This window comes from Coloeus monedula (genome assembly GCF_965178545.1).
Source record: "Coloeus monedula genome assembly, chromosome: 14".
NCBI lineage: Eukaryota > Metazoa > Chordata > Aves > Passeriformes > Corvidae > Coloeus > Coloeus monedula.
In genome coordinates, this window is record NC_138794.1 from 12,991,108 (window position 1) to 13,003,918 (window position 12,811).

At 63.7% G+C, this 12,811-nt stretch overlaps 1 protein-coding gene across 1 annotated transcript; it reads right to left on the reverse strand.

Moving 5' to 3' along the window:
* Positions 1-4,260: 4,260 nt before the first annotated feature.
* Positions 4,261-8,341, reverse strand: IDH2 (isocitrate dehydrogenase (NADP(+)) 2). The gene is made up of 11 exons (XM_082290432.1): positions 8,209-8,341; positions 7,249-7,340; positions 6,695-6,860; positions 6,127-6,287; positions 5,899-6,042; positions 5,652-5,788; positions 5,393-5,544; positions 5,206-5,318; positions 5,018-5,115; positions 4,806-4,898; positions 4,261-4,454 (listed from the first exon to the last, which is right to left on the reverse strand). Exons 1-11 carry the CDS (start codon positions 8,297-8,299, stop codon positions 4,367-4,369), a joined length of 1,335 nt encoding a protein of 444 aa, XP_082146558.1. The 5' UTR covers positions 8,300-8,341; the 3' UTR covers positions 4,261-4,366.
* Positions 8,342-12,811: the final 4,470 nt, after the last annotated feature.

Here is a 12,811-nt window from a genome sequence, read left to right on the forward strand (position 1 = left end):
CAGCAGGAAGCCCCGACGCCTGCGGCACCTGCGCCGGCATCGGGAGCTGGAGGGCACCGAGCGCCGGCACAGGGGCAGTGACCTGGCCAGCAGCACTGTGGGGGCCCCACAAACCGTGGGCACCTTCGAGGAGGGTGCCCCATCCCCTGGTGAAGCGGAGGCCCCTGCGCCAGCATCCCCCGAGCAGGTGAAGAGTGAGCAGGGCTGTGGCTGGCAGGAGCCGGGGGAGCTGGAGGCGGCCGGCGGCACCAGTGAGCACAGCAGGAAGGCGCAGCTGGACCGGCTGGACATCAACGTGCAGATCGATGACTCCTACCTGGTGGAGGCAGGGGACCGCCAGAAGCGCTGGCAGTGCCGCATGTGCGAGAAGTCCTACACCTCCAAGTACAACCTGGTGACCCACATCCTGGGCCACAACGGCATCAAGCCCCACTCGTGCCCACACTGCAACAAGCTGTTCAAGCAGCCCAGCCACCTGCAGACCCACCTGCTGACCCACCAGGGCACACGGCCCCACAAGTGTGGGGTGTGCAGCAAAGCCTTCACTCAGACCAGCCACCTGAAGCGGCACATGCTGCTGCACACCGACATCAAGCCCTACAGCTGCCGCTTCTGCGGCCGCGGCTTCGCCTACCCCAGCGAGCTGAAGGCGCATGAGGTGAAGCACGAGAGTGGGCGCTGCCACGTGTGTGTGGAGTGCGGGCTGGACTTCTCCACGCTCACCCAGCTGAAGCGGCACCTGGCCACGCACCAGGGCCCCACACTCTACCAGTGCCTGGAGTGCAGCAAGTCCTTCCACTACCGCAGCCAGCTGCAGAACCACATGCTGAAGCACCAGAATGTCCGGCCCTTTGTCTGCACCGAGTGTGGGATGGAGTTCAGCCAGATCCACCACCTCAAGCAGCACTCGCTCACGCACAAGGTAGGGGCTAAGGGTCCTCTGGGGTGCTGCCCTCATCGTGCCCAGAGGAGATGTGCCAGCGCTGGATGTGGGTGCTGGCGGAGAGGAGTGGCCCAGTGCCCCCAGTCTTGGGAGGAGGTGGGTGGTGCAGGTGGGCAGTAGCACCTGTGGCTGGCATTAGCTGGGGTCACTGACATGCAGTGAGGGGGTCCCTGGGACCCAGCCCCTGCCCTTCTGGGGGTTCCCTTCCTCAGGGAGGGAGTTTTAGACCTGCTGCAGGGTAACCTGGGGGGTCCTGTCCAGGGGCTCTCACAGCCCCTCTGGGCAGGCTGTATGTGGGTGTTTGCCCTTTTCCAGGGGCTCTTTAATGGGGAGCAATTGGGCTGAGCCCCAGAGCAAAGCTGGCACTCAGCTGTGCTTACAGAGCCTGTCCAGCCCCTGCCCACAGCCCCTGCATGTGGCTGGGCTGTCAGATATGCTCCGTGCTGTGCTCAGCGCAAGGAGCCCATCCGTTGCCCATGGGGTCCCTTCTCCATTCTTGGCACCACTTGTGTGTCCCCAGTGCCTGGGGGTCTGCCCAAGCTCCTCCCCGGCCCACAGCTCTCCCACCCCTGGCAGGGCGTGAAGGAGTTCAAGTGCGAGGTGTGCGGGCGGGAGTTCACGCTCCAGGCCAACATGAAGCGGCACATGCTGATCCACACCAGTGTCCGGCCCTACCAGTGCCACATTTGCTTCAAGACCTTTGTGCAGAAGCAGACGCTCAAGACCCACATGATCGTGCACTCACCGGTGAAGCCGTTCAAGTGCAAGGTACCAGCGGGACTGGGGGGCTGATGGAGCTGGGGATGGGGCAGCACAGGTCCTGCTGTGCTATGCCCCCAGGAATCTGGCCAGGCTGGGCCCTTGGGCATGGAAGTGGCTTTGTGATTCCTCCCCTGCTCACTTGGGCATGGAATATCTGCCCCAAGCTGTGATGGGAGCATTGCTGCTGCTGAAATGACAACCAGTGCCTCTCTCTGACCAGTGCTGGATGCTCTGGAACTTCCAACAGCATCAACACTGCATCCCCAAGCCCCCCCCCCACAGAGCGGGAGGTGGGAGGGAGCCCCATTATTCTTGGCAGGAGCCACAGGGGACTCCAGGAGGGGAGCAGCCCCATTACTCTTGGTGGGAGCCACAGGGGACCCTGGGGGCCAGGTCTGCGCTGCAGAGCCTTTGGCAGCTCTGGGGGCTGACCGTGGGCACGCTGCCGGCAGGTCTGCGGCAAGTCCTTCAACCGTATGTACAACCTGCTGGGACACATGCACCTGCATGCTGGCAGCAAGCCCTTCAAGTGTCCCTACTGCTCCAGCAAGTTCAACCTGAAGGGCAACCTCAGCCGGCACATGAAGGTCAAGCATGGGGTGATGGACATCAGCCTGGACAGCCAAGGTGGGTCCCTGGCGTGGACTGGGCATCGTGACTGCCCCCAGTAGTGCCCATAGCACTGGGAGCTGGGCTGTGCCGTGGTGGCTGTGGCAAGTTCATGCCTTCTCACCCAAGGGCTACCCCCACAAGCAGCTCACATCGAGCAGGGCTGTGGCTCCCAGGGAGTTTTGGGCTCCAAACCCAGGGAGGGGGGAGCTGTGGTCCCCACAGGTCCATCACTCCGTGTCCTTGTGCTGACTCCTAGATGCCATGATGGAGCTGGCTGGGGCTGACCACGCCGAGCTGGATGGCCAGCAGGAGATGGATGACTTTGAGGAGGAGAACTCTTACGGCTACGGGGCTGTGGGCAACCCCCCAGACGAGCACACGCTGGCCGAGCAGGCCATGAAGGAGATGGCCTACTACAACATGTTGTAGCCAAGGCTGGTGGGGCTGTGGGGGCTTGGTGGGGTTAAGAGGGGCTGCAGCACCCAGCCGGGCCCCCCCAGAGCTGGAGGGATGGCTTCCACTGGGCTTGGGGAACACCGGGATGTCCAGAAGCCTTTGCTGCACCTGCCTTGGCTCTGTTGCTGCCCCCCTGTCCCTGCCTGCACCCTGCACCTGGTGACTTGAAGCTGCAGGTAGGGGAGGCATGTCCCAGCAGATCACTGAATGAGTAAGGATGGAAGGGGCTGCTGTGGAGCAAGATGATGAGCATCACTAATTATTCTACCTCCTGGGTCCCCCCCTCGGCTGCACAGGGGTTCCCCCTGATGGGCAGAAGCCCCTGCCCACATGAGGAGGTGGGTTTGCATTCCGCACTCACCCCGGGGCTCCCTGTGTCAGGCCCTGGGATGCAGAACAGAGTATTTTCGTAGAAGCTCAGGGCGCAGTCAGCGCCCACAGCTCCAGGTCTGGAGCTGCAGCCAGCAGTGGATCCGGGGGAGGCAAACCCAGCCCAGCCCCAGCAAATGATGGTATTTTGAAAGTAATTTATTTTTTTCAGATGTGCCGCGTGGTTGGATTTATCTTTTCACCGAGTTCAGTTCCCTTCAACCAATGTGCTTTGTAAACCCGTGTAAGCTGTGTGGTCTGTGTGGGGAAAGGGGGTTGTGAGGGGCTGAGGACCAGAGCAGGATCCTGGGCAGAGCCCCCCACTAAGGAAGTGGCAACCCCTCCTTGCCCCCCAACTGCTCTGGGGCTTGAGGAAAAGGCTCTCACTGGGGCAGACTGTGAGGTGGGGGTTTGCCTCCTCCATGCCCAGGGATTTGGCAGGGAAGCAGCTGGGGCAGTGCTGAGCCTGGCACGACTCTCTGGGCTCTTCACTCTCCCTGCTATGGGGCAGAGGACTCGCAGCACCCGCAGCATTGCCCCCCAGGTGTACCCAGAGTTGGGTAGGGTCCTGGCAGGACCTGGGGACTAGCCGGGGCACAGGGCCTGGGACAGCCACGCTGACCCCACACACACCCTACACTTTCTGTCAGTCGCTGTGTTCCCTGAGGCTGAGCACCATCTGCCCCATCCCCAAAAGCCCTGGGGTGGCTCTGGGTGTGGCACCACTCATTCCCCCACAAGGCAGTGTGCCTACTACCCCTGCACCCACCTTTTTCCCCCCACTGTCATCCAGCCTTGGGGCAGGATGGAGATGGCCACAGCCTTGGGCAGCCCCAACCCCTCCTCAGCATGGCAGGGCTGTGGACCCCCATATGCTACCTTCAGGCCAATGTCAAAATGCTGGAGTGCACGGCCCCCCCAGGCTGGCAAGGCTGAGCTGAGGGGTCTGGCTGCCCCTCGTGCCTGCATTGTAAAGCTGTGCCGTATGATGTGCTGTGGCTGGGGAGACATTTAATGGCACCACACGGTTATGGGGTACATGAATCAGGACAAACGCACCCCCCCCCACCCCCAGCCCTACACACCCCTGCTACAAAGGCTTGAAAAACACTCCTAAGAAAACTTTAGAAAAATTATTCAACTGTTCCTGAGCTGTGTTGGGGAGCTGGGGGGGCACTGGGCCCCTCCCAGCCTCATCCATCCCAGAGACAGGGAGGCCGTCCCCTATTTCTTGCCCAGAGCCTTGTCTAGGTTGTTCTTGATGGCATCGAGGAAGTCAGTGGTGTTCACAAAGTGCTCATTCAGCTTCACACTGGGGAGACAGAGGAGGATTGGTGGGGGTCCCTGCCCACCTCCCACAGGCACCACATCCGGGATGAGTCCAGGATGTGGCCCCTGCCCAATCTATCAGCTGTGAATAGCCACCCCGCGTCCCTAGGGACTGTCCAGAGCCCAGTAGCTGCCTGTGGCCACTGTGCACAGCCAGCTCCTGGTCACTTTCCTACCCTTGTGGCTGCCCTGCAGGACCAGCCCTTCCTTGTGGTCACTATGCTGTTCTTGTGGCCACGCCACAGGGTTATTCCACCCTCATGGTCACCCATGCAGCCACGTTGCCCTGGTGCAGGTGGCTGCCCCTGTGCTCTGCCCTGAGAGCCACCCTTACTTGGCAAGGCCGTGGATGCAGCCAGCAAGGTCTTTTGTCATCGTCCCGCTCTCCACTGTGTCCACACAAACCTTCTCCAGTGTCTGCGCAAACCTGGGGACGGCAGCACTGTGGCTCCAGCACGGCTGCCGCCACGGGCCCTGCCACAACTGCGACCAGAGCAGCTGCTGGCAGGGACCCTCACCTGGGGATCCCCACCCCACCCTACTCACTTGATGAGGTCAGGGTTACTGTCCAGCTTGCCCCGGTGCTCCAGGCCACGCGTCCAGGCGAAGATGCTGGCAATGGGGTTGGTGCTGGTGGGTCGTCCCTGCACAGAGAGTGTGGTCAGCTGTCTGGTGTGGGCACCGTGCTGTGGGCAACCCAGCACAGGCAGCTCACACTGGAAGAGCGCGCCCACCTTCTGGTGCTCCCGGTAGTGGCGGGTGACAGTGCCATGGGCAGCCTCAGCCTCGATGGTCTTCCCATCCGGACACACCAGGACAGAGGTCATCAACCCCAGGGAGCCGAACCCTGCGGTGGGATAGGGGTCAGGACAGCTCCCAGGGGTGATGATGCGGAGTGCACTGCACCCTATGCTGCCCCACCTTGGGCCAGGATGTCGGACTGGACATCCCCGTCGTAGTTCTTGCAGGCCCAGACAAAGCCGCCGGAGGATTTCAACATCTGGGCAACCATGTCGTCGATGAGCCGGTGCTCGTACCAGATCTTTAGCTTGTCAAACTCCGTCTTGTAGTGCCTGGGAGCCCAGGCCAGGGGTCAGCCATGCTCACCCCAGGTGGGTCTCACTGCCAGCGCCCCCAGGACAGCCCCCTCAACAGCCCAGATTTCCCCCCAGGTCCATACTTATCGAAGATCTCCTGGAAGATGTCCTTGAAGCGCCCGTCGTAGGCCTTGAGGATGGTGTTCTTAGTGCTCATGTAGAGCGGCCACTTCTTCTGGACAGCGTACTGGAAGCAGCTGTGCGCAAAGCCAGAGATGGACTGCAAAGAGAAGCATGTGAACCTTATGGGCCCCTGTCCCTCAGCCTGGCATCTCCCCCAGGGTGGCAAGGCACACTGCCCTGCAGGGACCCCTTGAGCCCCACCAGTACCTCATCCGTGTTGTACATGCCCATGCCCACGCCGCCGCCAGGGAAGTTGAACACCTCCCACTCCTTGGACCCGCTGCCGTCCTTCGGCGTGAAAACCATCTTGAACGTCCCAGACTTGCTCACGACAAAGTCGGTGGCTTTGTACTGTGGGGGGCCAGGCAGAGCGTCAGGCAGGGACTGAGGGAGCTGCTGGCCAGCCACACGCTACTGGTCCCTGCACTGGCTCACCTGGTCACCGTGGGCGTGGCGGCCAATGGTGATGGGCTTAGTCCAGCCGGGCACCAGACGAGGAATGTTCTTGCAGATGATGGGCTCCCGGAACACCGTCCCCCCCAGGATGTTTCGGATGGTGCCATTGGGGCTCTTCCACATCTTCTTCAGCTTGAACTCTGTGGGGCATGCAGAGGTGGGACTCCTGAATGACCCCCCAGCCCCCCTGGAGTACATGGCCCCTGCCAGCACCCAGCTCCACTGTGCCACAGGCTGCTGCCAGACCCTGCTGCAAGGCTGGTCAAGGGGAGGGACAGCCAGCATGAGATCATGACTGGCACGGGGCAGAGGTCAGTGTGTCCCCAGTCCCCCATGGGGTCCCCACAGCACCCATGAGCCCCCCCAGGGTGGGGAGAGGGGCACAACACTGGGAATGGTACAGTCCCCAACCCACCGGAAACCTGAGCTGGCAGTGGGAAGGTACTGCTGACCCCAAGGGGCTGTGCACAGACAGGAGGCTCAGCACCCCATGGAGCTGCCAGCATCCCCCGCTGCAGTGGGAGCTCGGCCCCTTGCCCCTGCCCACCTTCCACCCTGGCTTCATCGGGCGTGATGGTGGCACACTTGACAGCCACGCTGTACTTCTGGGTGGCCAGCGCTGAGTCAATGGTGACCTGGTCATCTGTCTTGTCCCGGTGTGGCAGCCCCAGGTCAAAGTATTTTAGCTGGACATCCACGTTGGGCAGGATGAGCTGAGGGGCCAGGAGAGTGTCAGAGTGGGGGGACAGTGCAGGGTCTTGGGACCAGCACCATGGCATGGCCAGCCCTGGCACCCAGCCCGGCCCAGCCTGGCTGCCTGCCCAAGATGGTCCCCCTGGCCAAGATGTTCCTGCTGGCCAGGATGATCCCCCCCGCCTTGAACAGGCCTCCCTGTGTGGGACAGCTCCCGCTGCCCAGGACCACCTCACTTAAAGGTCCTTCTGGTAGTTGTGCCGATTTTAGCACCTGCTTCCTGCAGACAGAGGGACAGAGGTGGGAGGGACAGACAGAGAGCAGCGTAGGGATCACCTGTTCCCTGTGTACAACCCCCCAGCTCCACTTGTGGCACACCCGCCCATTCCTGGGGCAGGACCCCATCACCTTCTCCTTAATGAAGGCCCAGATGATTCGTGTCATCTCATCTCCGTCCATCTCCACCACCGGGTTTGCCACCTTGATCCGCTTGTCGGCATCTGGAGAGCAGTGTAGGGGCATGTTGGGGTGCACCCCCCGTCCCACAGATCCACACCCTTGTATGAGGCCAGGACATCCTGTGGGCTCTGTCCTGCCAGGTGTGGTGCCACCCTGGCTCAGGGACAAGTACAGGTCAGGTGCAAGCCCCCTGCTGGGGTCTGGGCCAGTTACTGGGGCCAATACTGCTGGAGTGGGGGTCAGAGTGTAAAATCTGCTATGTGAGGGGGACAAGAATAGAGACACATTTCTCTCAGAGCGGGACCTGCATGCAAGCCAGGCTGCAATGCCTCAGTCAGATCAAGAACGGGACCAGGACAAGGAGCAGGTGCAGTCCCCTGGGGCGAGACCCAAGCACAAACCAGGGTGCAAATCCCTGTGTGGATCCTGGACCAGGACTAAACCTGGGTGCCAAACTTGTCTGTGGATCAGGCTGTAAAACCCCACGTGGTACCCAGAGCAGAGGTGACCCCTTCTGAGTGGGACCGGAGCACTGCCAGGCAGCAAAACTCTGCATGGCACTGGGAGCAGGAGTGAACCCTCCTGGGGAGCAAAATCTCGCGTTGGTCCGGGACCTTGAACGAACCCCCCCACTAGGTTCAGAGCAGGTACAAGCTGGAATGCAAAACGCCACGTGGAACCGGGACCAAACGCCCCAGGATCAGACCTAGCTATAAAACGCGGCGTGGGTCCGCAAATCCCCGCGGACCGTCAGTAAGAGTGAGTCCGGATCCAATTTCAGACACCGCCCCCGAAAAGAATCCGAGCCGCCCCCCCCCCCGTGGGTCTGGAGCACACCCGCCTCGTGGCGTGCGCAGCCCCGAGGACACGGGGGTCTCCCCCCAGAGCCCCCCAAGGTCCCCCACTCACAGTGCCGGCGCTGCTCCACGCCGGCGGCGGGGAGCGGGCAGCGGGACAGGCGGCTGAGCGCCGGGGCAGCGCGGAGGTAACGGGCGGCCATGGCGTGGGCGGACACGACGGGGCGGACACGGGGGCGCGGTTCTCTCCGCCCCGGGGCGGGACAGAGCCCCGGCCCCCCCGTGGGGCCTCGCGAGGGCTCTGGAGGGGCCCGCGCGGGGTCCCGCGGTGGGGCTCGGGCCATTGCTGCATCCCGCCCCAACGCCAAAGCACAGAGTGGCCGCGATCCGCTGCGGTCCCCATTCCCATCAAAGGGATGTTGCATCCCTGGGTACATCGGGGTTGCGGATAGGCGGTCAAACCCCACGTGGAACCAGGACCAAACCCACCCGGGATCAAACCCGGCTGTAAAATCGCGTGTGGAATCGGGACCGGGCCCCCCAGGACCAGATCTAGCTGTAAAACTCTGCGTGGGATCGGGACCAACCCCCCACGGAACCTGACTCGGTTGCCAAACCCCACAGGGATCAGGGACCAAACTCCCCCAGGACCTGATCCGGTTGTAAATCCCCTCGTGGAACAGGGAACAAAGCCCCCTGGGACCAGATCCAGCTGCAAAACCCTGCATGGGACCGGGAATGAAACCTGGGGATCAGACCCACGTTTAAAATCCCTCGTGGAACTGGGAATGGCCCCACCCCCTGGGACCAGACCCATTTGCAAAATCCCTGGTGAAACCAGCATCACACTTCCTCAGGATCAAACCCAGCTGTAAAAACCCTCGTAGAACTGGGACCAAACCCAACTGCAAAACCCCGTGTGAAATTGGGGGGTACACTGGGGCTGGGGAATGCAGACATAGCCTGTCCCTACATGGAAGCCGGCGTCCCTGCTCATGGCTGGCGCGTGACTCGGCAGCTGGATCCAGCAGGACAAGGGCAACTGCCACTGTTTCACCAGGGACCTTCACCTCGCCTGGCCCCCGTGTGGGGAGGAGGAGAAGGAGGAGAACGACGGCGACAATGGGGGTGATGCACACCAGGGGCACCCCGAGAAGGTGCATGGAGTGTGCCAGGGGTGCCAGGAGGCTGCTCAGGCTGGGAATTTGTTGTCCTGCTGTCCCAGCCAAGCCGATGGCTTTTTTTAGCCACATGAGACGGGCAGATCCTGCTCCAGGAGGAAAAACAGCCCTGAAGCTGGCAGTCCCTGGCGAAGGGGCTGGGGGAGCTGCGGCAGCCGTTGACGTCTGCCTGGCTTTAACATTAACCAGAGCAGGAGCCGCAGGACCGCAGTGGCGGGGGGGTCAGCAGTGGTCCGGGGTCCTGGGTGTCCCTGCTCCCACCGCCCACCCCGTGGCACCCCGTCCTGCCAGTAGCCCTGCAGCCGTATGCCAGCACTGCTCAGGGGCTGCCTGGCTGCCGCCCCAGCTGCCCCCCTGGCTGCCCTTGCCCTGGCCCCGCGGTTGGAGCCGCCCAGTGACCGCAGCGCTGGCAGGACGAGGTTAGGCCAGCGCGGCGGCAGTCCCCCCACGAGGAGAGGACAAGAGTGGCCATGTGGCAGAGGCCCAGGGAAGGGCCCAAACAAAGGCACCGCCCGTTCATCCCTGGCCGCAGCCCAGCCACCCTCCCTGCTGTGCCACTCCAGCGTCCCCAGCGTGGCCGTCCTGGGGAGACCAGAGTGCTGGCAGGGCTGGCTGTGAGGCCGGGACCTCAGGGAGTGATGAGTCCCGCAGGTTTGGGACCCAGCCAGTGCATGAACAAGGACATGGCGGGGGGGCTCCATGTGTTCCCTGCTGCCCACAGGCAGCCCTGGGTCTGCCCGTGGAGGGGGCACCAAAGGGCTGACAGGGGCCGTGTTTCATTGTGCTGCCCTCAAATGCAAGAAGCCGCAGCACCGCCCAGAGCTGCTGGCCTGCAGGCTGGAGGGGGGGCTGTGTCTCCCCTTCGGCAACCGTCCGACCTCCTGGGGCTGCCAGCATGACCCTGCCTGGGACCCCTCTGGAGACTCCTGCCTGCCCAGCACAGCGGTGTTTCAGTACCCATGATCCCAGCAGCTCTGGGTACTGCTGACGCCCAGCTGCCAGCCACCAGCTCCGAGTGTGCCACTGTGGGGACGCCCATGGCCGTGGTATCCCTGAACCCCACAGAGCCACATGTCACTGTGAGGTACCCAGACCCCTGAATTACCCCAAAACTCCCTAAGCTGGTTATCACCACAAGGATCTCACCATGATGCCTGGGGCCGTGCGCATCAGGTGCCCCCATGGTCACCCCTGCTACCAGGGACCCCCCGTGGGTGCTGCCCCCCAAACCATGCTCCCCAATAGCCTCCCGGTGTCGGAAGCCCCTCAGTGTGCTGGGGCTGAAACACGCAGTCCTGGGCACACCAGCATGACCCCATCACGGCCGGTACTATCGCAGAAACCACGGCGGGGCAGAGACAGGCGCCTCCAGTTCCCGCCCCCAGCAGTGGGGATGACTCCCCAGCCAGGAGCAGCCGCCCCCAGCCCTCGCTCCCCCGGGGCCCCCGGCGCGGTGGCGGGGCCGGGGCGGGCCGGGGCGGGGCCGGGAGGGGCGGGCCGGCCCTTTGTTGTGCTGCGGGCGGAGCCCCCCGGAGCCGCCCCCGCGCCGCCCCGCAACGCCGGCGGGGGGGGGGAAACACCCCGGAGCCGCCCCCGCTGCCGGCGGCTCCTGCCGCGCCTCGGAGTCGCCGAGCGGGTGAGCAGCGGGGGGGCACCGGGCACGGGATGCGTGTGAGAGGAGTGAGCGTGCAAGGGGCGTGCGTGTGCAAGGGGCGTGCGCGGGGTGCGTGCACAGAGCTGTGCGAGGGGAGGCGTGTGCACGTGCACGGAGGTCCCCGAGGGACGCGTGCGCGGGGCTTTGCGGAGGGGCTGGGGGTGCGGGTGGATGTGGGAACGTGCTTGTGTGTGACAGCGTGTGTGCATCGGTGCGTGGCCGTGTGTGTGTGCACCTGGGTGTGCCTGCGAGAGTTTGCGTGTGCCTGTGTACGCGTGTGTGTGCGTGTGCAAGCGTGTGAGCTCTGTGTGCGTGTGCAGGCTGCAGGCACACCGGGGGCCATTCCCACAGCCTGTTCCCAGACCTGTGTTTGCCGCCCAGGGCGTGAACACCCCGTGACCTCTCTGCGTGTGTTTACATGTGCTGGCTGTGCGTACGCCAGGGCTCGGCCGAGGGTGCGGAAGCGCACACATGGTGCTCAAGACAGGCGTCACAGGCTGCTCACGGGGAGGCATGCTGATGCACGCTCAGGACTCGGACATGCGTGTGTGTGGTGTGTCCCACGTGTGTGATGTGCCCTGGACACCTGGGGGGTGCACATGTGCTGTGTGTCCCAGACATGTGGCCACAGCACCTGAGGAGGTGTTGATGCCCAGGCAGCCCCTGGTCTTGGGGTGCAGGGAGGGTTGGGGTCCCATGGGCTTTTGGGTCACCCCTTGGGCCCCAGTGCCTGCTCTGGCTGGGACTGCAGCTGCTTAGGGGGCTGGCACCCCCTCTGACCCCAAGGAGCACTGGGGCAAGGGTAGTGAGAGTGCCATGGGGCTGAGGAGACCAGTGCTGGTTTGGGCTCTGCAGAGTCAGGACTGGCTGGGAAGGGGGCACCCATCCCTGAGCCTGGACCCCCTCATTCCTGCACTCCAGGGAGCTGACATGCCTGTGCTTGGGAGCCCACCACCTCACTGCCCCCCAATGGTGCTCACTAGCTGGGGTTTCTGCTGGCTCTTCCCTGCCCTGTTCTAGGGCTGCCAAACAAGGAGTGGGGGCCCAGGGCAGCGCCCCGTGTATCCTGTAGCCCCCCAGGCAGGCAGTGTGGGGGTGTGAGCAGTGTGGGGTGCAGGCAGGTGCTGGCATCCCAGGGGACACGTGGACTGTAGGAATACCCTGTGGTCCTCAGAACTGAGTCTGCCATCATGCAGGAGTGACGGGAGCAATGAGACAGGCATGTGTTGTGGGGTACCCAGTGCCCTGGGTGCAGGTCCCCCGCAGCGTCCTGCCAGGGCAAAGGGGATGCTCTGGGGCAGTGGGGAGCTGGCTGTGTGCCACCATCAGACAGCACCGGCACCCCAGCCAGGAGGTTCTGGCAGTAGGGTCTGAGCTCACGGCGGGCCAGAGAGGTAGGGGGACAGCCCAGCTTGGCCCCGTGGGAGGCCCTTGGCTCAGGCAGGGTGTTACAGCCGGTGTACATGGAATGGGGGATGCTCCGGGGCCCCGTGGGGAGCCCTGTCAGGCCAGAGGCTCCCCCAGCCCCTCGTCCTGCTTGAGGCCCCTCCCAGGAGGCTGTCAGGACGCAGCAAAGCGGAGCCGTGTGCTCCAGCTGCGGCCATGCGGCTGGGTATCCCTGCTCCGGTGAGACCCGCAATCTCCGAGCAGCCGGCGCTGAGCAGCTGGGGCTGGAGCATCTGTGTGACTGTGCAGGGCCCGCAGCCGCGCTCTGCAGGTGTGCGTGCATGCGTGCTCACACACCGTGCGTGTGCACGGCTGAGAGGAGGCACTGCCGGCTGCTGTCTGGCAGCTCCCAGCAGCCAGCCGAGCCGGGGGCGTGCGTGTGAGCCCTGGAAGGTGGGGAGAGCCCGGGTGTGTGGGCTGTGTGCAAGCCGGTT

Bases quoted from the DNA above. Each gene is read 5' to 3' on its own strand.
- IDH2 (XM_082290432.1), bottom strand. From the start codon at position 8,299: ATGGCCGCCCGTTACCTCCGCGCTGCCCCGGCGCTCAGCCGCCTGTCC. The intron at 6,288-6,694 runs GTGGGCAGGGGC...CATGCCCCACAG, and splicing joins CGATGAAGCCAGGGTGGAAG to AGTTCAAGCTGAAGAAGATG. The intron at 5,545-5,651 runs GTATGGACCTGG...CTGGGCTCCCAG, and splicing joins TTCCAGGAGATCTTCGATAA to GCACTACAAGACGGAGTTTG.